The sequence below is a fragment of the Heloderma suspectum genome, chromosome 14 (assembly GCF_057233095.1).
Source record: "Heloderma suspectum isolate Gila_16-S chromosome 14, 16-S_ref, whole genome shotgun sequence".
Lineage (NCBI taxonomy): Eukaryota > Metazoa > Chordata > Lepidosauria > Squamata > Helodermatidae > Heloderma > Heloderma suspectum.
The window spans coordinates 15,106,635-15,134,580 of NC_139471.1; the positions used below are offsets into that span (position 1 = coordinate 15,106,635).

General features: G+C 46.8%; 1 protein-coding gene across 1 annotated transcript in view; it reads left to right on the plus strand.

Annotated features, from left to right (window-relative positions):
• The window catches only part of PAPPA (pappalysin 1), a 295,498-nt gene that overhangs the window by 209,328 nt on the left and 58,224 nt on the right, over positions 1-27,946 (plus strand). The window contains exons 14-15 of the mRNA XM_084821073.1: positions 9,881-10,049; positions 19,856-20,039. Coding sequence (XP_084677199.1) covers positions 9,881-10,049; positions 19,856-20,039 — 353 coding nt within the window. The remainder of the gene's footprint in view (positions 1-9,880; positions 10,050-19,855; positions 20,040-27,946) is intronic.

The window sequence follows — 27,946 nt, forward strand, 5'->3', positions numbered from 1 at the left end:
CAGTCCTGATAAGTTTTTGAAATTCTCCTGCCATGTTTCTTCCTGAATTTTCGAATTCTCAGTCACTTCCTTTCCCCACCCTCCACCTCCCTGAAGCAGAACTGATGCATTAGGAATCCTCCATCATTCCCGTTTTTATTTCTGAATTTTGTTCAGGTCACTATATACATGTGTAGTTTGCTGAAGTTTCCCGTTTGTTTGTATGTTTATTAGATTTCTATACCACCCAATAGCCAAAGCTCTCTGGGCAGCTCACAACAATAAGACCACAAAATACAGCATAAAAATACATTATGAAAAATGTAAAGTTTAAAAGTACAGTATAGGGATGTTGGAGAATTCCACCATGGATTCCAGAGAGGCTGAATTCCAGTGTATTCAGACCCCCGGAATCCGTGGCAGAACTAAGCAACTCCCCCCGCCGCCCCCCCCAAAATGGGCCCGGAACGGAGCCTACCTGTTTGCGGCTGTCCGGTGCTCTGCAAATGGCTGCTGCATCTGTGGCCGCCATTCGCCTTCGCACGAATGGCTGTGATAGGCTACATAAGTATTTACGTAGCCTATCATGGCTAATGCAGGGACGCCATTTGCATCCCTGTGGAGGCCGTGATAGGCTACGTAAATATATACATAGCCCATCACGGCAATAGGCAGGAACGCAAATGGCAGCCGCTATGCCATTTGTGTCCCTGTCTTTTGCCATGATAGGCTACGTATATATTTGCGTAGCCTATCACAGCAAAAGGCAGGGGCGCAAATGGCGGCAGCTACGGTGGCCGCCATTTGCGTCCCTGCGCAGCCCAGCAGCAGCCAGATGTCTGGCCGCGGGCAGCCCTGGCCAGTGGCTCCGTGGAATCGCCGCAGAGCCGGCTGGGGAGGATTTTGAGGGGAGGGACAGAGCGCCTCACCCCCACCGCGGATGTCCCTGGACGAAACCAGGTAAGTGTTTCATACATCCCTAGTACAGTATAAACTAAAAATAACAACCAAAATAAAACCTAGCAGCAATGCAGAGATTTAAAATACAATAACAGATTTAAAACAGCAGAACTAAGGGCACAATCCCTTGCATGTGTAGACAGAAAAAAAGTCCTACAACTCCTAGCATGCCCCAGCCAGCCATACTGGCTGGGGCATGCTGGGAGTTGTGGGACTTTTTTCTGTCTACACATGCATAGAATTGCGCCCTAAATGACTTAAGTGCCTGGGGAAAAATAAAGGTCTTCACCTGGCACTGGAAAGAGCACAACATAGGTGCCAGGTGATCCCCTCTGGGAAGCTCATTCCACAAGCAGGGTGCCACAGCAGAAAAGGCCCTCTTTCTGGTACCCACCCACCTTACTTCTTTTGGCAGGGGCTCCCAGAGAAAGACTGCTGAAGATGATCTTCACACGTCATGAACCAATTTGCAAAACTACTTATCTTTCAATATTCTCAGTTCTCCAAATTCTGCAATGCAATTATCCAAATTATTTGTTTTTTTTAATTACCATATTAGGGGACAGTGTGCACAAAAATGCGTATATTGGTGAAAATACTGTGCAAAATGCATGTTGTTGGGGTGATTGCTTGCAGAAATGCAAATATTCAGCAAAATTGCTTATAAAATGCATGTATTAAGAGAAACGCACACATAAATCAGTATGGATGTTCGGGAAGACTTTTTTTGTTGTTTTGTTTTTAATCTCAACCTAATGGGACAAAATGAATTGAAGACTGGAAAAATAAGCAACCAAGAGAAACCAAAATTGACAGATCTGTCCATTCCTAGGTGGAACATTCCATAAAGGAATTGAACTAACCATGCAATCAATAACATCAAGATTGCTTCTTTTCTTTTCTTCTTTTAAATCAATACGCATGTGTGGGGGTTGGGGGGAAGAGATGCAAATGAAGTCTGGGAACTGAAAACTGAAGCTAATGTTCATGATCCCATTCCAGAATTAATGTTATAAATTCTCCTACTTAAAATGGAATTCACAGGAGAGAGAAAACCAGAGAAAGAGAATGAGGAAATTCCCCATCATACCTTCATATGAGAATAGGGGTGTTACAAGCAGGCCCCTATTTTTATCCATGAAATGCTGGATGGTATGTAGTGGGAATGCTTGAGGATATAGATCTGTTTGCATTTTTAAGGACACCAAACCGCTTCATACTTTAGGTATTAATATGGGGCTTGGAGCGCAGTTTTCCCTTGCTTTTCCCCAAATTTGGCAATACAATTCTTGGCTCAAAAAACCATATTAAAATGCATATCCAATGTGTGTTTTAGGTTTAAAATGTGTGTGCACATGTTATGTGTGTGTGGGGGGGATACATTTGAAAAAGCATGCACATTTTTGTGCAGGTTTTTAAATTTAAAAAATGCAAGTTGGTGAGGAAGTGAGATGGAGTGGAGTTATGAACGAACACGTGTGAAACTGACATGGACTGGAAATAGTCTGTTCTGCCCGCCCCTAGGCGTTTGCTCACTGGGTGGGTGGTCTGTGTTTTAGGTCTCCAAATGTCACTGCAGCTACTTTCTGGGTCTGTTCTGTGCAATGCTGGGCTTACCTATGTCAGCTCCCAAACAGTGATGAGCGAGCCACATCCCCCCTCCCCTCTTCCACATGTGAATATTAAAATCCCAGTGCATGCTTGGAAGCGATAACACAGGCTGGAAGCTGAATTCCTGTACATGGCGGTGGTTGCAAATAACCAGACAGCTTTCCCCATGGCCACTGTGCAGAGACTATGAAAACAGGACCCTTTCATTTCTGCAGAAATCAGCAGTTGAGGCCCTCCTATCTTGCAGGTCTGTTCTCAATCTCTCTCTCTCTCTCTCTCTCTCTCTCTCTCTCTCTTTCTAGAAGATAGATAGAGAGATGTATATAGAATGAAATGAGGAAATGTTATCACCTAACCTGAGTCTTAGGCATAGGATGGGTTATAAATCTACAATAAATGTACCAGTTCCAGTGCCAAGACCGTGCAAGTTCCTCCCAAGCCATGTTGAGTTAGGTTCCCAGTCAGGCAGGCTGGCTCCAATGGGGACTTCAAGAGGTCTGTCTCTTTCGTGCTCTTCCCACCTCCAGCTTTTTTTGTTCACTGATCATCCTTCCCATCTTCTTGGCCTGCTACAGATCTCATCTTCTTGAGCTGTCTTAGTGTTTGCTTTTTAACAAGGCTTTCCACTTCTTTTCATAAGCTTCATGAGCTCACGTTGTTCAAAGTTGAGGGTGTTGGATTCAGGGGGCACCATTTTGGTTTGGGGGGGAGTCAAAAAGGTTTCAGTACAGGGGGTGGGAGGCAAGATTCTCAGAATGATTTAGAGCCTGATCTTCAATCAACTCAAAATTAAATTGCAATAAACCTGTATAGCAGCCTTTCTCAACTTGGTGCCTTCCAGATCTTTTGGACTTCAACCCCCATCAGCTCCAGACAGCATGGCCAAAGGTCAGGAATGCTAGGGACTGTAGTTTAAAACATCTCGAGGGCAACAGGTTTGAGAAGGTTGCAGTATAGCATGTTAAAGCAATTGGTGTAGTGATACTTGTTAAATATCTAATAATATTGATCTACTTATTTATTTTGAAGATGTATATCCCATCTTTGATAGAATCATACACTAGTATGGTTGGAAGGGGCCTATAAGATCAAATCCAATCCCCTGCTCAATGCAGGTATCTAAGTCAAAGCATCCCTGACAGTTGGCTGTCCAGCTTCATCTTGAATGCCTCCAGTGTGGGAGAGCCCACCACCTCCCTAGGGAATTGGTTCCATTGTCATATTGCTCTAACAGTCAAGACGTTTTTCCTGATGTTCCTCCAGAATCTGGCTTCCTGTAACTTGAGCCATTCCATGCCCTGCACTTTGGGATGATTGAGAAGAGATCCTGACCTTTCTCTCTGTGATGACCTTTTAAGAGAGCTTTGGCAATTGGGCAGTATAGAAATGAAATAAATAAATAAATAAATAAAATAAAAAGTACTGGAAGAGCGCTATCATATCTCCCTTCAGTCTTCTCAAGGCTAAATATGCCCAGTTCTTTCAGTCTGTCCTCATAGGGCTTTCTTTCAAATCCACTCATCAATTTCGTCGCCCTCCTCTGAACCCAATCAAATGATTCTCAAAACTTCCTCCCAGGCACCTGGCTGGCTATTATGTGAACAGAATGCTGGAGTAAATAGGGCTTGGATCTGATCCAGCAGTGCTCTTATGTTCACAAGGCAGGTTGTAACAATACCTAAACCCCTCAAACTCATACCCACACACACAACCCGGGCAGCTGATGGATAGACAAGACTGGAAATCATAGAATAGTAGGGTGGGAAGGGGCCTACAAGACCACTGAGTCCAACAAAATAGACAGATTCTGTCATTCCTAGTCCAAATCCCTCTTTCTGCAAGTAGTTTTATCCACAAAAAAGATAATGGCCGAGGAGTTAACACCCATACATTCTTGTAGAGATGGATGAATCTATGAATTTTGATTTTCCTCAGTTTCTCGTTTTTCCAAACTTAAGTTCTTTTTGTGCCACCTCAGTTTTCATTTTTGTTTCTGTTTTACGTACTCACAAAAAGGGTATAAATTTTATGGACATTTCTCCCAATATACACAGTTGTATATGCAGTTCCCCCTATTAATAACCATTTGGGGCAACCAGTTGTCCATGCTATGGTATGTTTTTACATGTAACTGAATGTAAAAAGGTTTGCCTGTCACTAACAGAGACAGGCAAGAGGGCAGGGATGGGGAAGAAATTCCTTTGGTTTGCATTTTGGAATTTACACATTTTGAAATTGACAAGGGTACCTGATTTGGGCTCTGAGGATAGCCCTATACAGGCATTCAGACTTCAAAAGTGAGGGCCAAAGGGTATGCTCCTCCCAAACATCCCTCCCTATGCAGGCACCTCTAAAGACCGTTGCATGTTTACCGCTGAGGTCTTTGGGAGTGATTCCTTATCAGGGTTTCTGATCATGGGGACATTTATAAGCACATTCAGCTGAACCACTTATAAAATTCCTTGCTGGCCTTTGTGTACAATGTGCAAAGACCTACAGAGGAGCCAGGAATGTGGAGACATTGGGAGGGTAGCTTTCATGCATCACTCCCCCACCACACTTTTAACCCTTGCATGTGCAGGCTGAATGCTCAACCTCCAATCCAGCTTCCATCAAGGGTTCAAACTTCTGCATCCCCCAGAACCAAGGACATTTATAATGAAGATAATTCCCCCCCCTTTCTTTGAAAGGAGGGGGAAATGTAGCTGGCTGGCTGGCTTGCTTTCTCTTCCTTCCTTGTCCTTTTTCTATGCCCCCCACACACACACACACAGGTAGCACATTTTTTTCTTGCTATATATAATTGTTCCACAGTTCTGCATACTTTTAAGGAAGCCCACTTGCCTTCTCCACTTCCACTGAACCTCATTTTATTAATATCCACCTCGCTGGAGCAGCCTGGAGCTGCAGGGTGGGCTGTGTTTTTGCCCTCTTTAAGTCCCATCTGTGTTCAAGTGGCACTTGGGGGATATCTGTGTGGATATACAGCTCTCCCTGTGAGCATAGATTTTGTTTCTGTGCTTGAGTTCGTGCCACAAAGCAGGGGAAACCCACAGCACCTCTGAAGTGCCTCTCAGCTTCAGTCAGTAGCTCCCGAACTGCAGTCTCTCATTTTGTCTCAACAGTATTTGAAAAATTAAGTACCTCCGGCTTCCCTTATGACCCAGCATAAACCATTGCTCAATAGCCAGTTTCTCCCCCTATACACACACACACACACGCACACACAATTTGCCACTGCCCTTCCAGAAATTCCATCCATCAGTGTGGTTCAGTGGATCCACAAAGGCAAACCAGCTTCTCTGTTCTCGTGCCCAGTCATTGTCTTAATTCTCTTTTGATCAGTCTTCTTCTCCCAGAGGGAATTGTGAAGGCAGAGACAAATCAAGGTCCTCCTTGTAACCAATCATATATATCTTTCTATCTCCCCCGACCCCACTGGCCCAGCCAACTGAGTCCTGGTTACCAAAATGAAAAGACAAAAGACTGAGAGTTCTACAGGTCCAGAACTTGGATATATCTGAAGCTTGTGCCCTCAAAAACTCACATTGGGATTCAAAAGCTGATAGTAGCCAGTTCTGTGACCAAATTTGGAAGCAACCATTATAGCTTTGCAACATTTGGAGATGTGTAAAAACAGAAGGGTAATTGGGTTCCAGTTCACATGTGAGTTTGGGAAGTGAGAATCAGGTTGTTTCATATAAAAACGGAATTGTTCCCCCATCCTTCATATATTCCAGCTAACTGGGGGATCACATATACATTTGATGAATTGGGCTTTTGTCCATGAAAACTTACGCCAGGGGACCCCAACCTTTTTGGGTTGGAAGGCACATTTGGTATTTTCAAAGAGTGTCATGGGCACTCTCACAAAATGGCTGCCATGAGGGTGGACTTGCCCACTCATAAAATGGGCACCAGGGTGGGCATGGCTGCTTACAAGATCTTTGTTATCAAACCACTCTTTCAAACCACCGAAAAATGGGACTGGAGGGCCCTTCTGTGAGTGGAGCCCTTCCTAGATTGGTCTTGGACAAAGAGCTCTCTTTTAGAAGCTGCAGTTCATGAAAAATGCAGTGGCCAGACTGATAATGGGGACCAGAAGGTCCAAACATATAAGACCGACTCAGGCCCGCTTGCACTGGCTGCCTGTATGTTTCCGAGCCCAATTCAAGGTGCTGGTTTTAACCTATAAAGCTTTACATGGCTTGGGACCACAATACCTGACAGAGTGCCTCTCCCGACATGAACCTACCCGTATACTGTGCTCAACATCAAAGGCCCTCCTCTGGCTGCCTACACTGAGGGAAGCTCGGAAGACAGCAACAAGGGAGAGGGCCTTCTTGATGGTGGCCCCCAAATTATGGAATGATCTCCCCGACGAGGCCCGCCTGGCACCAACATTGTTATCTTTTCAGCACTAGGTTAAGTCCTTTCCCTTCTCCCAGACATTTGGCAGCATATAAATTTTAATCAATCCTGGAATGTCTTATGGTTATGGTTGTTTGCTTTTGAGATTGTTTGTTTGAAGTTATTTTTAGATAAGTTTCTTTTGTGTATATTGGCTGTTCATGTGTTTTTAGGTAAACGGTTTTTAATCTCTGCATATAGTATTTTTAATGTTTTTAATTTTTGTAAACTGCCCAGAGAGCTTTGGCTTTTCGGTGATATAGAAATAATAATAATAATAATAATTTTAGCTTAACCACTGTTGCAAGGCTAAAAAAGAGCTGCACTGTCAGTGCCTTTAATTAGGACGAAGCTTACCTGGGGCGGATGTTCCGGGCGGCGGCGGCAGCAGCTGGTCTTTCGACCAACTTCCACAGCTGCCATTTGCATCTGCTGTTTGCCGTGATAGGCTACGTAAGCATTTACGTAGCCTATTACGGCAGGTAAAAAAAAAAAAGCATACGCAAATGGTGGCGGCTATGGCAGCCGCTATTTGCGTTCCCTATTTTTCGCCGTTTTAGCCTATGTAAATATTTACGTAGGCTATTACGGCAAAAAAAAGGGAAACGCAAATAGCGTAGTGGGCGCTATTTGCATTCCTTTTTTTGTCTGTCATGATAGGCTACGTAAATATTTACACAGGGTAAAATGGCGGGAAAAAAATGGAACGCAAATAGCACCCACTACGCTATTTGCGTTCCCCTTTTTTTCGCTGTAATAGCCTACGTAAATATTTTTTCACCTTAATAGCCTATGTAAATATTTACGTAGCGCCTTCCCTCCCACCGTGAATCACATCCGTGAAAAAGTAAGTGACTTTCGTACATCCCTAGAAGAGAACCAGTAGATGACTAGGGTCCTGGGCTTGAACATGGAAGAAACCCATTCAAAGCAGTTTTTAAAGGCCTTTCAAAGTTGAACTTAAAAACCCTAATTTTATTTATTTCACATTATTTTTAGATCACTTTTAAAGGCCAAAACCCTCTCAAGGCAGTGGGTTGACACCGAAAGCCCTAAACAGCCTAGAACCGAGTTATCAAAAAGACTGGGTAAAATCCAACTTAAGCCCTACCTAGAGTAGACCCATTGAAATAAATGGGATTTACATTAGTCTAAGGGATTTAAGGGTGGTTACCAGGAAGAGGGCCTTTTCTGCTGTGGCACCCTGGCTTTGAGCTCCCTAGAGAGGTTTGCCTGACACCTACATTGTACTCTGCCAAGCGCCAGGAGAAGAACTTCATATTTCCCCAACATTCTAGCATTTTTAGCTTCCTAGTCTTTTAGCTTATTGTTTTAAATCTGTATTTGAAATCTTTGCATTGCTGCCAGGTTTTATTCTGGTTGTACTGTTATATTGTGGTTGTAAGATTTCATATTTTAGTTTGTTTTATGCTTCACCTTGCGGTATTAATTTTTGTGAACCGCCTGGAGACCTTCAGCTACTGGGCGGCATAGAAATTAAATAAATAAATAAATAAATAAATAAATAGTGATGAATAACGTAAGTCCCAGTCATTTCAATGGGTCTACTCTATGTAGGACTTAGCTTGGTTTTTACCCTTTTTGTGTATCTGACCTACCCAAGCCCCATGATTGGTACTCAAAGATTCGGATCTCACCTGTCACTAGTTCAGATCAGTTTAGCCGGTACCAAGAAGGGATGTTTGCCAAATTCAGTAGCTTTATATGCAAATTTGATATGGTTAAAACACACACACAGATTAGGGAGCAATCCTATGGCTGCTAGTCAGCGGCTAGATGGCCATAGGTTATCTGGTTTTCCAGGAACCAGCCTCAGAGCCTGTGGTCTGAGCCTGTGGTCCCACGTTCCACGCTGCCTCGCAGGCAGTGCTGGCAGCACCGTGCTCCACGCTCACACATGCCGGGGGGCGTGCCGGGCCGGGGAAGGCGGAACCACTGGTACGACACATCCAATGTGTCGTCCGGCAGCCTCCTCCCCCGCTCTGCCCTCCTGCGGCTAGACAGCCGGAATCGTCCATCTAGCTGCAAATGCAGGTCAAGGGTAGCGCAGAGGGGACGATCCCCTCCGTGCTTCTCCTGCCCTGCATTGGATAGGCAGTCACCTCCAAGTTCAGAGGCGGCCACCTATCTGCATAGGATTGTGCCCTTAATGTGGAAACAGACTTCTGGGTAAAAACATGTGGAAGTAACACAGGCTGATTTGTCCATGGACATGGCTTTCTCACTGGTGGTGCTATGATTGTCGAATTACCTGGGAAATCCACCAAACCCACTCTCCCTCTCCCTGTGTTAGGCCTTTGAGAACCTTTAAAAAAAAATGTCATTAGGATTTTTATGATTGATTTTATTTTTCTTCCTGGCTCTTAGATCAGACCTTTGCTGATGTGTTACAAATCCGCTTGATACTCCATAACTTCCAGTTGCTCTTTTACTGTTTATAGTTTAATGCTTTGTTCTTTCTTTTTTTGTTAGGGAGACACTTGGGGGGAGGGGGAGGGATGGCTAAAGGTGAGATAAAAACCCCTAAAATAAATGATTAAACAGGCAAATAAACGATTGTCATCATAATGTTTATTGGCCCAATGGAGGCAAGTCCCTCTCTTAGTCTTAGTCATAGCCTTCCCTACCTTCCAGGGTTGTTGTGAAGATGAGATACAAATGGGAAAGTGCTGTCTGCCTTATGGTGATTATCCTGATCTCCCTTCCCCCCCCTGCCACTCTCTTCTGCTCTTTCCACCAGGAGGGCTGCATGGGATGTGGCAGCGGCCCACAGGTTCCCCATCATTTTAATAAGGGATGAGCAGATTTCCCCAGTTCCAATTTCTCGTTGGCCCCCATCTACCCTCCCACACCGGCAATGACCTAATGAGGCACTTCCCTATTCCCCCTCCCCCTACAGCTGCGTGCGCTCCTCTTGCAAATCTACTGACTGCCAAGAGCTGGAGATCAAGAATGCTGTGCTAACCTTCACCAGCGGGGGGCATTATAACGGTGCCCAGTGCAATGTCACCTGCAAGACAGGGTACGTCCTCCAGATACAGAGAGATGATGAGCCAGCAAAAAGCCAGGTACGTTGTGGCATACGCTGGGTGAGAAGAAGGCCTGGTTAGAAGGAAAATGATGATGGGTCCACCAGTTAAATTTTAAGAGCTACTAACTTCTCATAGTTTGGCAGCAGGCAACTCTACTCCTTAAAGGAGGTTGTATACCCATGAGGGCTGGATGCTCCTGATCTCGGAAGCTAAGCAGGGTCAGCCCTGGTTAGTACTTGGATGGGAGACCGCCTGGAAATCAGGCTTCCTGCACTGAGCAGGGGGTTGGACTCGATGGTCTTGTAGGCCCCTTCCAACCCTATGATTCTATGATTCTGAGGCTGACATGTACTCCAACTGTCTCTGCATGCCTGATATTTCTCCTCCCTGCCTCCCAACATATATTTGTTTATACCAGGGGTGGGCAACACACAGTCCATGGGGCTGCTTGACTGTGTATTGCCCTGGTCTCTTTTGTGGCCCCCACTTGTCACACCTCTGGAATTAGCCAGCATGGTGGTTGGGCAGGGGGAAGCCCCCTTTTTAATAGGGATGGATGGACTCACTGTAGTCGATCCTTGCCAGACGCTGACTGAACTGCCGCCGCTGCTCGCCGCTGGATGGCCTGGTGAGCACCCAGCAGATGTCCATCCCTTTAGCAAGCTGCCATTTTGCATAAAAATGGCAGCTTGCATTTTTCTGTAAAATAATGTTCACAAATGGCCCCTTGACAGCTGCCATTTACGCAACATGGCTTCTATGGAAACACTTGACCTGCCATTTTTTCGCAAAATGGCAGCTGCCCAGTGCTCATGCACCACGTGATGCTCAGCGAACGGGCCCTGTAAGTGTGCATGGCAGCTCAGCGAGTGGGGTCCGGGAGGCTGAGTGTGTGTGTGGGGGGGAGTCCACCCGACTCCACCTCCCTCTCAGACTCCCATGACATCCCTACCTTTAAAAGAAAAATCAGTGGTTTGCTGCCAAAATATCAGATTCTAGTGCTGGCAGGTGCAAAAAGGGACTATTTCACCATAAAATAGCCCCCTTTTCTGCCCCTGCCTCTGTGCTAGGGATGGGTGGATTCCCTACCTGTCATTCTGGCCGGGAATCTGCCCTTGGGGGGAGGCAATGTGTTCCTTCTCCTGGAATTCTCTTCAGCTGGCTCTGCTCTGCAGCTATAATGCGGAGCCACCAGCTGGCTCCGAAGCACCAGTGATACGGCCGCCATTGCCATATCGCTGGCTGAGGGGGATTGACTGCGGACACAAATGCTGTCCAGTACGCCATTTTCGGCCATAACGGTCTTAGTTTAAGCTAAATGAAGCCATTTACAGCTGCATTTACCTTAATTGAAGACCTTTACGGCCGCAAATGGCATACTGGATGCCATTTGTGTCCGGAGACAGTCCCCCTCAGCCAGTGATACAGCAATGGCAGCCGTATCGCTGGTGCTCCAGAGCCAGCTGGCAGCTCCACAGGATCGCTGCAAACAGGAGCTGGCTGAAGAGGATTCCAGAGGGAGGTAAGTGCCCCTTCCGCCATGGACTCTAAAGAATCTGGCCTCATTGGGGTCCGTGGCATAATTTTCTGCCATCCCTACTCTGTGCCACTGAATTGAAAGTTGGTGGCAAACAACCAATTTTCCTTTAAAAAGGGGCTTTATGTCCTCTGCCCATCCCTCATTTATATGCTTATTTATAGGCTGCCTTTTAAGACATAGTCCCTACAAGGTGGCTTTCAACAATGGAAATATTAAACCATGTCTGTTTTGTCCTGGTTTGTTTTGGGGAGGTATCTTTTAAAGAAATATTGTTGGTGTGGAGGAGGTCAGGTAAGATTTGAGTTGCCCAAAGGGTTTGGTGGGGCTTGTAAGTAAGATGCCCTCAGTGGGTTCTCTTCCTCATCCTTACCAAAACATGGGCCTCGGCAGAGGCCTGATGATGCCAACCCCTGACTCTAATCCCAGAGGTGTGAAATGGTCCTTTTGTGTTTCTGCACATCCATTTACTTGGATGTGCCCTAGAGACACCATACATTAGTTCTCCACTTAAGGCAATGACAAAAGTCCATTTGTTTGTTTGTGTGTTTCTTTATTTAAAATGTTTCTTGGCTGCCTTTCAGGGCAGAATCCCTCCCAAGGCGGCTTACAACAATAAAATACATAAAAATTGATTTGATCACAGACAAAATAGAGGCCGGGCCTCCCTCTTCTTCCATATTAATTGCTCAAATGCTGTTGAGCATTTTCGGCAGAACAGAAAACAAATTCTCCAATGAGCTTGAGTTGCCCAAAGGGTTCAGTGGCCGTGATTTGTGCAAATTTCTGTTTATCATCATACATTGAAAAACAAAAAATCCACAAGCAGGCCCGCCTTGATACCAGCTTGCGGGGAAGCAAACCAAAGTGCGAGGGGCCAAGCTGATGAAAGCTCGGAGAAGTCCACCCAAAGGACAGATTCTTCCGACATCCCTAGTCTTGCTCAAAGGCCCTCTAAAACTATCTCTCTCACACACACACATGCACCCACAGAGAGAGGAACGTTAAGGGAAACTAGCTCAGCTCCTTTCCGCAGCTGCTTTGCATGCATAAGGTCCTAGGTTCCATACCCATCATTTCCAGGTAGGGCTGGGAAAAGACTCCTGTGTGAAGTTGTGGAGAGCCAATACTTTTTGGTGTAGACACAATGTTACGTGGGCCAATGGTAAAAGACAGCTTCGCACGTTCTTAACTCCCCAGGGATGGGGGCAACATTGCAGCACAATGCTTGTAATTTTTTATGTAGCATCCTAAACACAGAGACACGCACACACGGCAACATTTCATTCACAAGAAACCCACGCAAATTGGCTACCAAGGCTTTCCAGATTATTCTCATGTACTGATGAGAGCTTTGACCCTGGCTAGTATGTTTATTTGTTTCTCCGCCACTCCTTGATCACCAAAGGCGATCCGCAGTGTTGTACATCAAATTATTTTTTTAAGAACGCAATAGAATATAAAAACAGTAAAATTGGACAGGGGCATAAAAAACATAGTAAATAATGGCTTTGCCCCCATGTAGTAATAATCTACTGAAGTTCCTCTCCTCCCTCCTCTCTCATTCATTCATTCATTCATTGACCCCTTCCTCTGTTTGTCACCCCTGGCCTCCCCCCTCCCTCCTCCTCCTCTCCCTCCCCTCTCCTTTAGTAAAAAGCTGCTGCTCGCACAGTTGGTGGCTCTGTGTCATCTCGGTCTCCCTTTGCTGCTGCCGCTGTGGTCAAGAGGTGCTATTTAAAACCTGACAGCTCCTTAATGCTCTGTAAAGGTTTCATCAATCATGCTGGGAAGAGAAAAGGCCAGCCTCATGTGAGTTCAATTAGAATCACTGCAGAGGCCATGCAGAGGAAGGCGTGCCTTCTTGACAACAGAGCGGCTGGTCCTTCAGGAAAGGGGCTTCATGAATGGAGCGTTCAGCCTGGTTGAAGGGGGCAGAGGTTTTGCCAGGAATGGGTTTTCCAATAGCTCTGTACAGGCGTGGGTGTGTATTTAGGGTGGCCATGTGCCCTTGTTTGCAGAGGACAGTTCTGTGTGAAGGGCCGCCTTGTCCAAGTCCAGATTAAAGATAAAGAATAATCAGAATTGTTGCCCATCAACGGCACACTGAGCAAGCAGGCACATAGGTCACAGAAAGAACGTAAGAGCCATGTTGGATCAAACCAAGGGTCCATCTAGCCCAGCATTCTGTTCACACAGTGGCCAACCAGCTGCCCATAGAAAACCCACAAGCGAGACATAGAATCATAGAATAGCGGGGCTGGAAGGGGCCTACAAGACCATCGAGTCCAACCCCCTGCTCAGTGCAGAAATCTAAGTCAAAGCATCCCTGACAGATGGCTGTCCAGCCTCATCTTGAATGCCTCCAGCATGGGAGAGCCCACCACCTCCCTAGGGAATTGGTTCCATTGTCGTATTGCTCTAACAGTCAGGAAGTTTATCCTGATGTTCCGCCGGAATCTGGCTTCCTGTCACTTGAGCCCATGATTCCATGTCCTGCACTCTGGGATGATTGAGAAGAGATCCTGGCCTTCCTCTCTGTGACAACATTTCAAGTTCTTGAAGAGCACTATCCTATCTCCCCTCAGTCTTCTCTTCTCAAGGCTAAACATGCCTAGTTCTTTCAGTCTCTCCCCATAGGGCTTTGTTTCCAGTCCCCTGATCATCTTCGTTGCCCTCCTCTGAACCCTCTCCGGTTGTCTGCATCCTTCTTAAAGTGTGGTGCCCAGAACTGGACACAGTACTCCAGATGAGGCCTAACCACTGCTGAGTAGAGGGAAACTAGTACTTCCTGGGATTTGGAAGCTATGCTTCTATTAATGCAGCCCAAAAGAGCATTTGCCTTTTTTGCAGCCACATCCCATTGTTGGCTCATATTCAGCTTGTGATCTACAACAATTCCAAGATCCTTCTCACTTGTAGTATTGTTGAGGCAAGTATCGCCCATCTTGTAACTATGGATTTGGTTTCTTTTTCCTAGGTGCAGAACATGAGTGCAACAGCACCCTCCCACCCATGTTCCCCAGCAACTGGTGTACATAGGCATACTGCCTCTGATCCTGGAGGTAGCACATAGCCTTCTCCTCCAAGAATTGGCCTAACCCCCTTTTAAAGCCATCCAAATTGGAGGCCATCACTACACCATGTAGCGAACTCCATAGTTAACTATGCTCTAATTTGTTGCACACATTAATTTCAGGCTGTGAAGTTGGGTCAATGAATCAGTTAAAATCCTTCATCTAATTACAGATGCCCCCCACCCCCCAATGGATGTACTCCAAGCATGACTAATTCTGGATCCAACCTTTGCGTTCCCCTCTTCGCTGCCCTAAAAAAATGTGTATTTTTTATTTTACAACAGAAAAAATGCAAGGCACCTATATGTTAGCTAAATAGAGACCCTCCATGATCAGAAGCAGTATACCTCGGAATACCAGTTACGGGCGAGGGCAACAGTGGGCCAGTTCACATGATCAAAACAAGCCATTCTTCCAGTGCCACCACACTACTATTTGGAAAATCCTTAAATTAGTTTTCAAGCATCATAACTCCCTAGCTCCTGCACATATCCATCTGAAACTGCAGATTTCTTGCCTAGGAATACCTCTAGGATTTGTACCACTTTCATACAGATTTCCCAAATTGCTACGGGAACAGGGAGCATATTACTTACCCCAACATTCACACACAAATTGAGGACTCCCTTCCACGTGAACCTATTTTTCTGCAGTTTTCTTACTTAGGGACACCTTCAGGCTGCCTGTAATTTTCAGAACAATGGTCCATCAGGAATATAGTGGGATAAGCACATCCTCTTTTGGAGGCCCTCAAAATGCCAAGGTTGTTCTTGCAACAACCACCTCTGTGTTTATCATACTGAAATTTGGCATACTTAATCACCCCAGAAGGGGCAACTGCCCCTGCCATTTGCATCATCCAAGTCTGTCAGGTAAAAAAAAGTTACCAGCGGTTTCCATTTTAAAAAAAGAAAATCAAAATATAAATATGCGCAGCACAAAATCCCCCACACCTATTTTTCTGACAGTTAGCAGGGGTAATCCCCTCCTAAGGAACCACTACGCCTGCAACCTTCATCTAATTCCATCCAAGAGGGGGAAAAAAGGTATGCCCTTTTTTATTCCCCTTGACAGTCAACAGGAACCACATAGCCTCAGATATCCGTACTTTGACTTGGGCTTGGTACCGAGTCAAAGTGGATGAAGCAGGCTGTTCTCTGAAGTTCTGGATCAGCATCCAAGGCAAAGGGAGAGGTCGATGCACACCTCTACTTATCACCTATAATTTTCTTTTTTCTGCTGCTGTTGTTTGCAACTATTATTTTTTGTTAATAACACACACACACACACACACACAACGTGGCCGTTACTATAAAGGAAGCCAAATAGCACTGATCCCTTGGGACTTCTGTGGAATATAATGTAGCCCTTCCGCAGTCCCAATCCCTCATCTGGATCCATTGTTTACGGGAGATATTCCCCTGTTTTGCAGTAATTGACTGGCTTGGCAAACTGGGCAGTGAGGAGGTGAACATGTGTCCATTTGGGGGAAATGGTGGTCAGTCTTCCCCAAGCTGTGTGGAGGCTGCTTTTCCCATCCCCAAAGCAGCCATATATCAAAGGGAGACAGGTCCCAAACCTGCTGAAAGCATTGGGGAGCCTTGGCAAATGGAGATTCCGGTTCTCTTTGATGTGTGCTGGAAAAACTCCCCCTGCTTTCATAAGTGTGCATCAGTGCTTGGCACAACTGGATGGCCAGCTTGGCCAGCCCTAAATCAGATATCCCAACCCCCCCTCCCAGAGGTGCATAATCCCGCAGCTGCTCTGTCAGCCTTGTGTTGGGCATCGCCTTTTACCCATTCCACATTAGGGATGTACGAAAGTCTCTTACCTGTATCAAAATTTGATTCGCGGTGGGGGGGAGGCGCTCCATCCCTCCCCCCCCGAAATTCTGGCCGGGGGGGGGGAGGCGCTCCATCCCTCCACCCCCGAATCCTGGCCGGCTGGGCTGCAAATGGCGGCGGCCGTAGCCGCCACCGTTTGCATCCCTGCAGTCAGCCGTGATAGGCTACGTAAATGTTTACGTAGCCTATCACGGCTGAGTGGAAAAAAAAACCGCGCGTACACAAATGGCAGTACCCATGGGCGCCGCCATTTGCGTTCCTTATTTTGGCACGTCTAGTCTACGTAAACATTTACGTAGACTACGGCGAAAATAAGGGGAACGCAAATAGCGTAGTGTCTATGCTATTTGCATTCCCCTTATTTTCACCGTAGTCTACGTAAATGTTTACGTAGACTAGACGTGCCAAAATAAGGAACACAAATGGCGGCGCCAGTCGGCACCGCCATTTGCATACACGCGGTTGTTGTTGTTGTTTTCCCACTCAGCCGTGATAGGCTACATAAACATTTACGTAGCCTATCACAGTATTTTTTTTAAAATCTAGCCATGATAGGCTACGTAAATCTTTACGTAGCCTATCACGTTTTTGTTGTTGTTGTTGTTGTTTTACTGGAAATGGCGGCGGCAGCCGGTCAGAAGACCGGCGGCCACCACCGCCGAACCACCACCTCCCCAGCCGCCGCCGCCAGGAGGACTCGCCCAAGGTAAGTCCTGTCCCGGGGGGGCGGGGGGGCAGACCATTTCGCCACCAATTTCGGGGGACCGAATGCGCTGGCATTCGGCCTCCCCGAGATTCGTGGCGGAATTCTCTGACATCCCTATTCCACATGCAACCCATTCAGCTTGGATCTTTTGAACCTCTTCCTTCTCTGCACTGAGTGACCCAGCATGCCCTGGCTCACAACCTCGAATTCTGTGGTGCTGAATCTCAGCTCCACAGGCCAAATTTGACTCTCTGAGTCTGACTGTCTACTTTAGCATTCCCCAGAAGGCACCACCCCCTTTCCCCTGACCGGCCCTTTTTGAGTAGTTTCCCAACGGTTGCATAGGGTGTTTTTTTTTAGAGCTGTGTGCAAATGGCCTTTTGAAATTCTCCACCGTACGTGTGGGCAGGGAAATCTAGGAGATGATTTCACTGATGTATGTATGTATGTATGTATGTATTTATTTATATACCGCCCAATAGCCGAAGCTCTCCACGGGGACGAGAAATTCTCCACAGTTTCTCACAGGTGGGGCTCCCCATCAGCAGGGCTTGTAGCACAGCTTCCATCTTTCTGGGTAAGGGTTTGGGGGGTCTTGGAGCTGCAACAGCATCAACTGTCTTGACCAGCTTTGCATCTAGTGCGTTCCACTGCAGTGCAGGTGGGGGCAGTGTTGTGTCCGGCTCCAGGGACGAGGTGAAGTTAGCACTCTGCCAAAGTCTGCCCTCCAATTTCCTGAAAGTTTTCTCTCCCCATTCTCTTCCATTGTTCTGCCTCGTTCAGGATGATATAGAGTTTATTTTTGTGGTGTTTTTGAGCTTACCTCATCACAGCCAGCCTCCCAGGCTGCCTGCACATCCTGATCTGAAAAAGCCCCATGGGAGGAATGCCCTCCATGGCGCTTTAAACTGGGCTTTAGTTGAAGTACGGAAAGCAGAGGAGGCCACAGGCCACCAGAGAGATGTTTGTACAGTGAAAAACAGGACACTTGTGCTCACTCCTCGGCCACCGCTTAAGTAAGGCACGCCCAAGAACACCAAACCCAACCCAGGAGGATTTCCCCAAAATTTCTTCACCACTGAATTTCTTTTCAAAAGCAATTTATCTTCTGGGAAATTGAATGAGAATGGCTAGAAAAAATGTGGGAGAAATTTTCAGCACAGCACCAAAGTGAGCATTTCCCTGTGTCCCAAAGAGCGGGGAGCATGGGAGAGGAGTTTGTAAGCCTCTTTCCAATCCATCTATGGGAGGAGCTGCAGCCCGGTGATAGAGCATCTGCTTAGCATGCAGAAAGACCCTCTTTCAATCCTTGGGACTTGCACTTAAAGGATTCTAAGTAACAGGGCTGAGAAGACCCCCAGGAGGGACCTGCTCATTAGAGTGGAGAATACTGAGCTGGGTGGCTCTATAGAAGACAGCATCATATGTTCGTAGTCCAGGGATGGATGGGGAACCCATGGCCCTCCAGATGTTGTTTTACTCCAACTCCCAGCAGCCCTAGCCAGCATTAGCAACTGCCAGGGGTGAGCAGTGGTCAGGGATAATGGGAGCTGGAGTCCAAAAACATCCAGAGGTTGGCAGGTTCCCTGCCTCTGTTCCAGGACATTGGATACTGCCACAGTCAAGGCCAGGATTGGGGACAATGTGAGGACGCGTGTAATGAAATTGCCTTGTAACAACCTGGTGGATGTTGTTTCCAGCTTCTGTATTTGAGGTCAGGAAGGTGTTTTTCCAGAGTTCGGGTTGGAAGGGCTCATAGTGGAGCTGATCGCCCCAGTTTTGAAAGTACCCACACTGTGTCCAATTCAGAGTACCATTTCCTGTCCCAGGCTGAATTCTGAAAAAGTGGTTCTGCAAGTTGTTCTTAGTTTAATGTTTGAACCAGGGGTGTTTTATTGGAGAGCACCTATTGGCTAGTATCCATGACATAACCAGCACACTTTCCCCCTCCTGATCCCTGGAACATTAAAATCCCTCTCTCTCTCTCTCTCTCTCTCTCTCTCTCTCTGTGTGTGTGTGTGTGTTTTAATAAGGTGAATTATGAATGCATTGTGATGCTTCTAAATGTGTGTTTAGCATGAGCGAAGGGCATGTCTGATAGCTAAAGCACCTACAAGATTGATTCAGCAATGAGAGAACTGAGAGGTTCACTTTTGCAGTTTGCCAGTTGCCCCCAAAGAAGGGAATCTTGTTTCTGAAATGTGTTCGGCTTGAATAAATATTGGCCCTTCCAGTGGTAGCTGGTGACTCCAGTTCTGGAAAGTGGTGATTCCATTCAGGGTTTTCGTTACCACCAGCCAAAACTCCAAAGGTGCTATCCAAGGTGCTGGACCTTATCCGCCAAATGGGTTCAGAGCCTTCCATTGCACCTTTGGCGTTTTGGCTGCTGGTAACTAAAACCTTGAATGGAATCACCGCACCTCCAGAACAGGAGTCACCAGCTGTCACTGGGCCCTTCCAATAACAGCTGTTCTGCTCCCGTGTCCCTTCCATTCTATACCATAAGAATTTGTCAGTGGGAAGGGGCGCATGGACGTGATTGAGCATTTACCCATGGCAAATCAAGAGGCAAGCTACTATGGATTCAAACTAGCTTTGCGCCCGTCTACCATCAGTAGACGGGCTGGTGGCTGCCATGCCCTGATTGGCTCTTAGTGAATTCGTGCTTCCTTTTGCAGTTGGAGGCCAGCATCACTATGACATGCATGGATGGGAAATGGAACAAGCAGGTTTCTTGCGAGCCCGTCGACTGCGGCTTCCCTGACCAATATCACGTCCATCCAGCCACCTTCAGCTGCAACGAAGGCACCACCTTTGGCAAGAGATGCTCCTTCACCTGCAAGCCACCTGCCCAGCTCAAAGGTAAGTGGGACGTTCTGCTCAGGAATGCAAACTGGATCGTGAGGCTTTGGTGTTCATGAAACTGTGAGCAGGGCTGCCAATATGGAAGTGCATGGCACTCATCATGATCGTCCCCATGGCCACGCCCCCAAGGAGAGTCCACACGTGCAGGCACTTGTGTTTATCCACACCACAAACCAGTTCCAGCAGTTTTCATCTTCACCAGGAGCAAGCCTTTGCAAAGCAAATGGGTCTAGTCTATGTAAGAGGAAGCCACTAGGGATGCTGGAGAAATCCATTCCACTGCGGATCCCAATGAGGCCGGATTCCCAAAAATCCAACCTCCTTAGTCTGCAGCAGACCACCACCACCCTTACCTGGGAGTCTTCAGATGTCGCGCGGGACTGCTCTCCGTCTTTCTAAAAGGCGTGATAGGCTAATGGCAGCTGCTAGTAGCCTATCATGGGAAAATTACAGCCGTAAATGGCATATTTTATGCCATTTGTGGCTGTAAAGCACTTAGGTTTATGGCCGCATTTACATAGAAGTTAGTGCTTTACGGCTGTAAATGGCGTGATGTATGCCAATTATGGCAGTACTTTCCCCATGATAGGCTAATGACAGCTGCCATTAGCCTATCGCATCTTTTAGAAAGATGGAGAGTCGCCCCGCCGATTCTGGAGGACATGCCGGGGCTCCAGGGAATTCCACGGGCCCCCAAGTCAGGGGGGTTCACCCATCCCTACAAGCCACCATGAATTACTTTGCATTACAACAGGGAACAGTTGTTTGGAAAATTCATTCCCTCGCCCCTGACCCTTGAGTTACTGCAGCTAAGCTTAGGTGAACCGAAGAATCGGAGGGACGGGGGTGGCAGATGAAGTCAGCGTCCCAGCTAGTAAAAAAGGGCCAGTGCGGCATCCCTGCGAGCCCTGACTCCACTCCACCACTGACTGTGAGGAGGGAGGAAAGGCATGGTGTTCGAGCATCATCTCTCTTTGGCGTACCTGGCAAGTTCTGCCTTATATCCAGCACCTCTGTTGCCTTACCTCTTGCCGACGCCAGCACTTTGTTCCTGTATTCCTTGCAGACTGAGATCTGTTTAGGGATGTCAGAGAAATCCATTTGGGGGGTGGAGTGTGATGAGTTTTCGTAGGCTCAAAACCCAGACTTCGTTTCGGTTTGCGCTGCGGCACCAAACACGATCTACAGCGAGTTGCGCCAGTTCGTCGATTTCCCAGGAAGTTCACCCATTTTGGGAAGGTTCTGCAATTTGTGTAATTTCTGAGGAATATGCACAAATCACAGCTGAATTGGTGCAAATTACAGCTGAATCTGCGCAAATCATGTAGATCTGAGAGTTCTTCTAAGAAATAGCATGGCGATCGCAAAAACGTGCAAATTTGCACGCATACAAAAATATGCATTTTGCAAATACGCGTATTTGTGTATGGGTGAAAATGGACATTTTACGCCAAATGCACATTTTTGTACACGCACTATGTGCCTTTGCAAAAATGCCATTTCGCACATGAGATTATGCGCATTCACATATGTGTTTTCACGAAAATGTGTGTTTTCGTGCGTACAACAACATGCACGTCTTTGCGATTGCCTTTTTCTTTTTTTTTAGAAATGACGACAGTGGAGCTAGACGAGGCTGCTGGGGTTAGTGCAGGCTGCTTACTGAGAGTGGGAGGGGCTCAAGCACAGTCCGGGGACCAGCGAGCGGGGGCAGGAGCTGGGTAGGAGTCTAGAGAACCCGGACAGGGGTGAGTTTGCACATCCCTAGCTGGGTTCGAATGCAGTCAACCCAGATTCAAATCCCCACTCAGTCTGGAAGCTCTCTGGGTATGCTTGGGCACGTTGCCAGGGCTGAGCCTGATCTATCTCACAGGGGCACAGCTAGATGGACAAATAGTCTGATTTGTCCTGACGCAGCTTCTGAGGTTCCTGTGATTCCAGTGATTCAGCTGAGCCATGACCTCACCATGGGAGCTTTAGGCAAGCCTCGGCATGAGATTACAGCAAGCAGCTGCCAGTCCAGGTAGACAGATTGGTCCAGGTTGGTCTGAGTCAGCAGAAGGCAGCGCCTTATGTCTCCAGCTATATGGAGTGTCCATGTTCGGAGGCAGAATTCCACTGAATCCCAGCTGCAGGTAGATTTGGCTGTTGCCTTCTTGCTCTGCAAGATGACGTTTCCCAGAAGCATCTCACTGGTAACTGTATACTAGGCTACTCATTCTTTTGAGCCACTCTTATGGTTCTCCTTGTGTTGGCAACTAGAACATATCATGCATAGGTAGGTAGATAGATGATAGGTAGATGAGAGAGAGAGAGAGAGAGCACCTTCATTTTGATCTTTTGATCTTTTCTCCAACTTTCTAAAACTTGTGTAAAGTTTTTTTAAAAAAATATGAGGGAGCTGTAGCTCTCCAATATTGGGACATGACAGGGAGGAGGCAGAAGAACCTAAAGAGAGAGGTGATGTGAAGAGCAGAAAGCTGGGTTTCGCAAAACATATGCATCAACATTTCAATGCAAATCATCATTCTTGTTGCTCGAGAGTAGGGATGTGCGAACTCACCCCTGTCCAGTTCTCTGGATGCCTGCCCAACCCCTGCCCCCACTCACCGGTCCCCAGACTGCGCTCAAGCCCCTCCCATGCTCGGTGAGCCACCCGCACTCACCCCAGTGGCATCGTTGAACTCACCCCAGGTAGGCATTTTTTTGAAGAATAAAATGGCGATTGCAAAAATGTGCATGTTTCTGTATGCGCGAAAATGCGCATTTTGTGAATGCGCGTATTTGTGTGTGTGCAAAATGCCCATTTTTGCAATAATGCACATTTTCACACATATGCAAATATGTGCATTGGCAAAAACGCCCATTTTGTACATGCACAAATATGTGCATTTTGCGCTCACCATTTTATTTCTCAAAAAATGGCAACCACGAAGCTCGATGAGGGCGTCGGGGTGAGTACAGGCCATTTGCTTAGCATGGGCAGGGGGTGAGCAGGGGCTCAGCGAGCGGGGCTCGGGGGTTCAAAGATGGGCAGTTCCACCAGATTTCCAGGCTGAATTAGGCGCCCATGGCATCCCTACTTGAAAGCCTGTAAAATAAGTTTGTGCTCTTATTTTTGCTTGTTTGCTACTACTACTGCGAAGTTGTACTTCCTACAGTTTTATCCTGGCTGTCCTCCAAGGAACTTGTGGATGTGTAGCTCTTGCTCTCTCTCCCTCTCTCCGACACCGGGTTCAGACATCATGACGTCTGAACCCGGCGAGGGTGGATGGCTGGGGTGGTTTACAAACCACTCTGAAACCCTAGAACAAGCCATGGTTTTCAGGGTGGTTTGTAAACCAGCCCACCCATCCTCACTGGGTTCAGGTGTCATAACAAACCACACCTGGTGAGGGTAATTATGCTCATTTGGTGGCTCACACGTAGGAGGAGGACATATATGCCACCCATGCCAGTGGCTTATTTTCCCTCCAGGATTGTGCAAACCCACCTGAGAGAGAGTCATTGCTGGATGTTTCTGCCTGATATGGAGGACAAAATGGTGGCCCTGCCCGTTCCATGTACAAAACCCAATGGGGCTGGCAGTTGAGTCTTGCTTCAGCAACAGGCTGGATGCGCTTGATCTCGTCTGACCTCGGAAGCTAAGCAGGGTCAGCCCTGGTTAGTACTTGGATGGGAGACTGCCTGGGAATCAGGCTTCCTGCACTGAGCAAGGGGTCGGACTCGATGGTCTTGTAGGCCTCTTGCAAGGCTATGATTCTATGATGTCGAGCAAAGGGCTGGATGCGCCCGATCTCGTCTGATCTCGGAAGCTAAGCAGGGTCATCCCTGGTTAGTACTTGGATAGGAGACCGCCTGGGAATCAGGCTTCCTGCACTGAGCAGGGGATTGGATTTGATGGTCTTGTAGGCCCCTTCCAACCCTGTGATTCTATGACATCGAGCAAAGGGATGGATGCGCCCGATCTCATCTGATCTTGGAAGCTAAACAAGGTCAGCCCCGGCTAGTACTTGGATGGGAGACCGCCTGGGAATCAGGCTTCCTGCACTGAGCAGGTGGTTGGACTCGAGGGTCTTGTAGGCCCCTTCCAACCCTATGATTCTGCGATAGGACAGGTGATAGGATATGTGTGGTAATACTGTCCACCACCACACCTGAAAGCAGCAGCTCTCTCTTCCAACACTGCTGCCACCGTCTAGCATCTGCTGCCTGAGTTGACCACTGCAGTTTGTCTAATGGTAGGGCCAGCCCTGGAAAGAATGAGAGGGCCCAGATCATACAGTGAGCTCCTTAGTCAAAGAGTGACTTGAGCCTTTCCCAGTTAAGTCTAAGACTCTATCTTCTACACTGTAGTAGTTCTTTGTCACCATAGAAACTGGATCGGGGTGGAGGGGAGGAGGAAGGGTCCAGCCATAGTGTCAAAATTACTTATGAAAAGGATGGAGAGGGGAAGCAAAGCCTAGGATGCTTCCTAGTGTTTTTAACCCTATGATGTTTCAGATTGAAAGGTATTTGATCCACTCATCAACCTGTAGATGCTAGTATGGAAGGATAGGAGAGAGATGCATCACTTTCCAGAAAATATCTGCTATGCATGATGTGGAAGAATTGCCTTCTCTGTGAACTAGGCAGGTCTATGAGACAACAGGAACCAATGAGGTTGACTAAGTGAGCTGTTTTCATTGAGCAAGGAACTGTTCAACTCGTTTGACTTCTCAGCTCAGCTCTGTCAAATGAGAGAATCTCCAGCAGTAATGGTGAAGACTGGGAAAGAGCAAAATTAATCCAAGCTGTGTGCGTGTGTGTGTTCGTGTTCACAGAGTGTATACAGGATTTGAATTCAGATCTCTTTCTGGATGTTAAGAACATAAGAAGAGCGATGCTGGATCAAACCAAGGGTCCATCTAGTCCAGCATTCTGTTCACACAGTGGCCAACCAGCTGCCCACAGGAAACCTATGAGCAAGACATGAGTGCAACAGCACTACCCTCCCACCCATGTTCCCCAGCAACTGTTGTACATAGGCTCAGTGCCTCTGATCCTGGAGGTAGCATATAGCCATCAGGACTAGTAGCCACTGATAGCCTTCTCCTCCAAGAATTGGTCTAACCCCTTTTTAAAGTCATCGAAACTGGTGGCCATCACTACATCTTGAGGTCGCGAATTGGACAATGTGTTTTTGGCTTGGTGAGACACCCCCCTTTGGGATCTGTTGCTCCTGAGCAATGAATGCTGGCCCAGAATAGGCTCTTGGCCCAGCAAAGAGAAGCTGCTCTTGCATCCCCGAGTCGCCTGTAATTCAAGCTGCTCACAACTTGAGCATTACAGCAGCTCTTGGACGGTAGCTGTCAAAGCAAAATGGCAAAAAGAGGTTCTGGAGGCCGAATCACAAGCAATGACTAAAAGGGCTCAGCCAACAAGCTTCTTGAGACGGGAGGCAGGGATGAGTCACTCCTAATTCAACCGCTGATGTCACACAAGCCACTGTTTTTTAATGTCACAGTTCATCACCCTTGCCGTAGCAAGTATGAGATCATCTGTGCTGGACCGCGGACACGCTGTGTGAGTCAGACAGGAGAAAACAAAGCAGCCAGCAAAGGAGCGAAGCTTTTGAAAGTGTACAAAAATACCTTGACAACTCACAGCAGTCAGGAGGGAGAAAGAAGTAAAGACCTTCTCACTCTTTTTCTCTGTTCCTGGCATGGGAAGGCCTCTCAGCATCACCATTTCCTCCTTTTCCTCGATTCTTGCTCTCTATGTCACCTGCCAGAGAGGTAGAATTCCTTCCAAATAAAAACATTTAAGGTCAAAGAAGAAAATGAAGCATTGGATGGAGGTTGGCTGTTGCCTACGGACACAGACATGGCAATAAACTAGTTCACACTTTAGGGTGCCAACAAGTAGGGATGGGGCAGAAATGAGCAAGGTTTGCATTTCAATCTGAACTTGCCTCGTTTCATACTTTCGAACCAGTATATGAGCTGAAATGCACTTATGGTGTAGTGGTGAGAGTGTTGGACTGAGAGCCAGGAGATCCGGGTTCTAGTCCCCACTCGGCCAGAGAAGCTCACTGGGTGACTTTGGGCCAGTCACAGACTCTCAGCCCAACCTACCTCACAGGGTTGTCATGAAGATAAAATGGAGAGGGGGAGGATTATGTATGCCGCCTTGGATTCCTTGCAAGAGGAAAAAAGGCGGGATATAAATGCAATAAATAAATACATAAATAAAAATATTTCTAAATTGGTATGTCTTTGGATTTTGCAATTCAGACAGTGAAAACAATGTATACAGAAATGCATGTCAGGATAAACCTCCTGACCGTTAGAGCAATACAACAATGGAACCAATTACCTAGGGAGGTAGTGGGCTCTCCCACACTGGAGGCATTCAAGATGAAGCTGAACAGCCATCTGGGATGCTTTGACTTAGATTCCTGCACTGAGGAGGGGGTTGTACTCGATGGTCTTATAGGCCCCTTCCAACCCTACGATTCTATGATTCTATGTATTAGGGAATATGCACACAAATTTGTGAAGATAATGTAAACAAATGCATTGCTTTAGGAGGGGATGCTTGCAAAGATGTGCATCTTAGGAGGAATGTAAATAACAATGAATTCAGGGGCCGCGGTGGCTTAGTGGTTAAGAGATGCTGAACTGCAGACTGGAAGGTCGGCAGGTCAGCAGTTCGAGACCCAAGTGCCACGTGACGGAGTGAGCTCCCGTCTTCAGTCCCAGCTTCTGCCAACCTAGCAGTTCAAAAGCAAGAAATTGCAAGTAGATAAATAGGTACTGCCTAGGCGGGAAAGGTAACAGCGTTCCGTGCACCTCGGTGTTCAGTCATGCCGGCCACATGACCATGGAAGCATCTTCGGACAGCGCTGGCTCTTCGGCTTAGAAACGGGGATGAGCACCGCACCCTAGAGTCGGACACGACTGGTTGGGGACACCTTTACCTTTACCTTTTTTTAAAATAACAATGCATATATTTTTGTGCAAATGTTTGTTTGTTTTAATCTCAAACTGATGTAGAAATGGGATGAAACAAAATAATATTGGGAAACTGAGGGGAAGTGCCCATCCCTAGAGTAAAAACACTTGACTGTCTTACTGTTTCTGAGTACAGGTGTTTATGGCTTTCTCCCCCTTAGAAATTCTTCCCAGATTTTGGGGGTCCTTCATTATCTCATCTCATTGGCAAAGCAGCCAGCAAGCCTGTGTTTCTCTGTTTTTCATATCCCATGAAAGTGCATGTGTTCTTTGCCAGAAATGGCATCTTTCCTTTCCTTTTACACCAGCCTTCCCCAACACAGTGCCCTTTGGCTGGCTGGGGATGGTGGAACTTGCAGTTCAACACATCAGGAGGATGCTAGATGAAAGGAAGCTGTTTTACAGGTTATGGATGTGCAGGAGCACATAAAAAACTCACAACAATCAATGAAGTCTCCATTGCATTGATTAAATCTGAGTGCAAAAGAAAAGAAAAGAAAAAGAATGATGTATCTGGATTCCCATTTGCACACTGTTTAATTAACTGGATGTTGTTGCTTTTTATATTATTGTGAGCCTGTGTTTTGTAGCTGTCTTGACATCACCTGGTGAAAAAAGTTGGGGTGTATGGTCTTTTAAAAATAAATACGCTTATGTGCTCTTGTGCATCAGTAATCAGTAAAGGAAAGACATGGACTGAAGATTATGGTACACCATATAGGAAAAAATTGTGACATTAACATTAGGAATTCTCTATGCAAAGAGGGCAATGGAGTGGAATGAGAGGCAGAACCAACCTACAGAAGAATAACAAAATGAAATTAATGGGGGATGGCTACTCATGGCTCTGCAAAATGGCATAGTTATGCTATGGCCCTGTGGGGAAGGGGTAAAACAACTGCTTTGCAA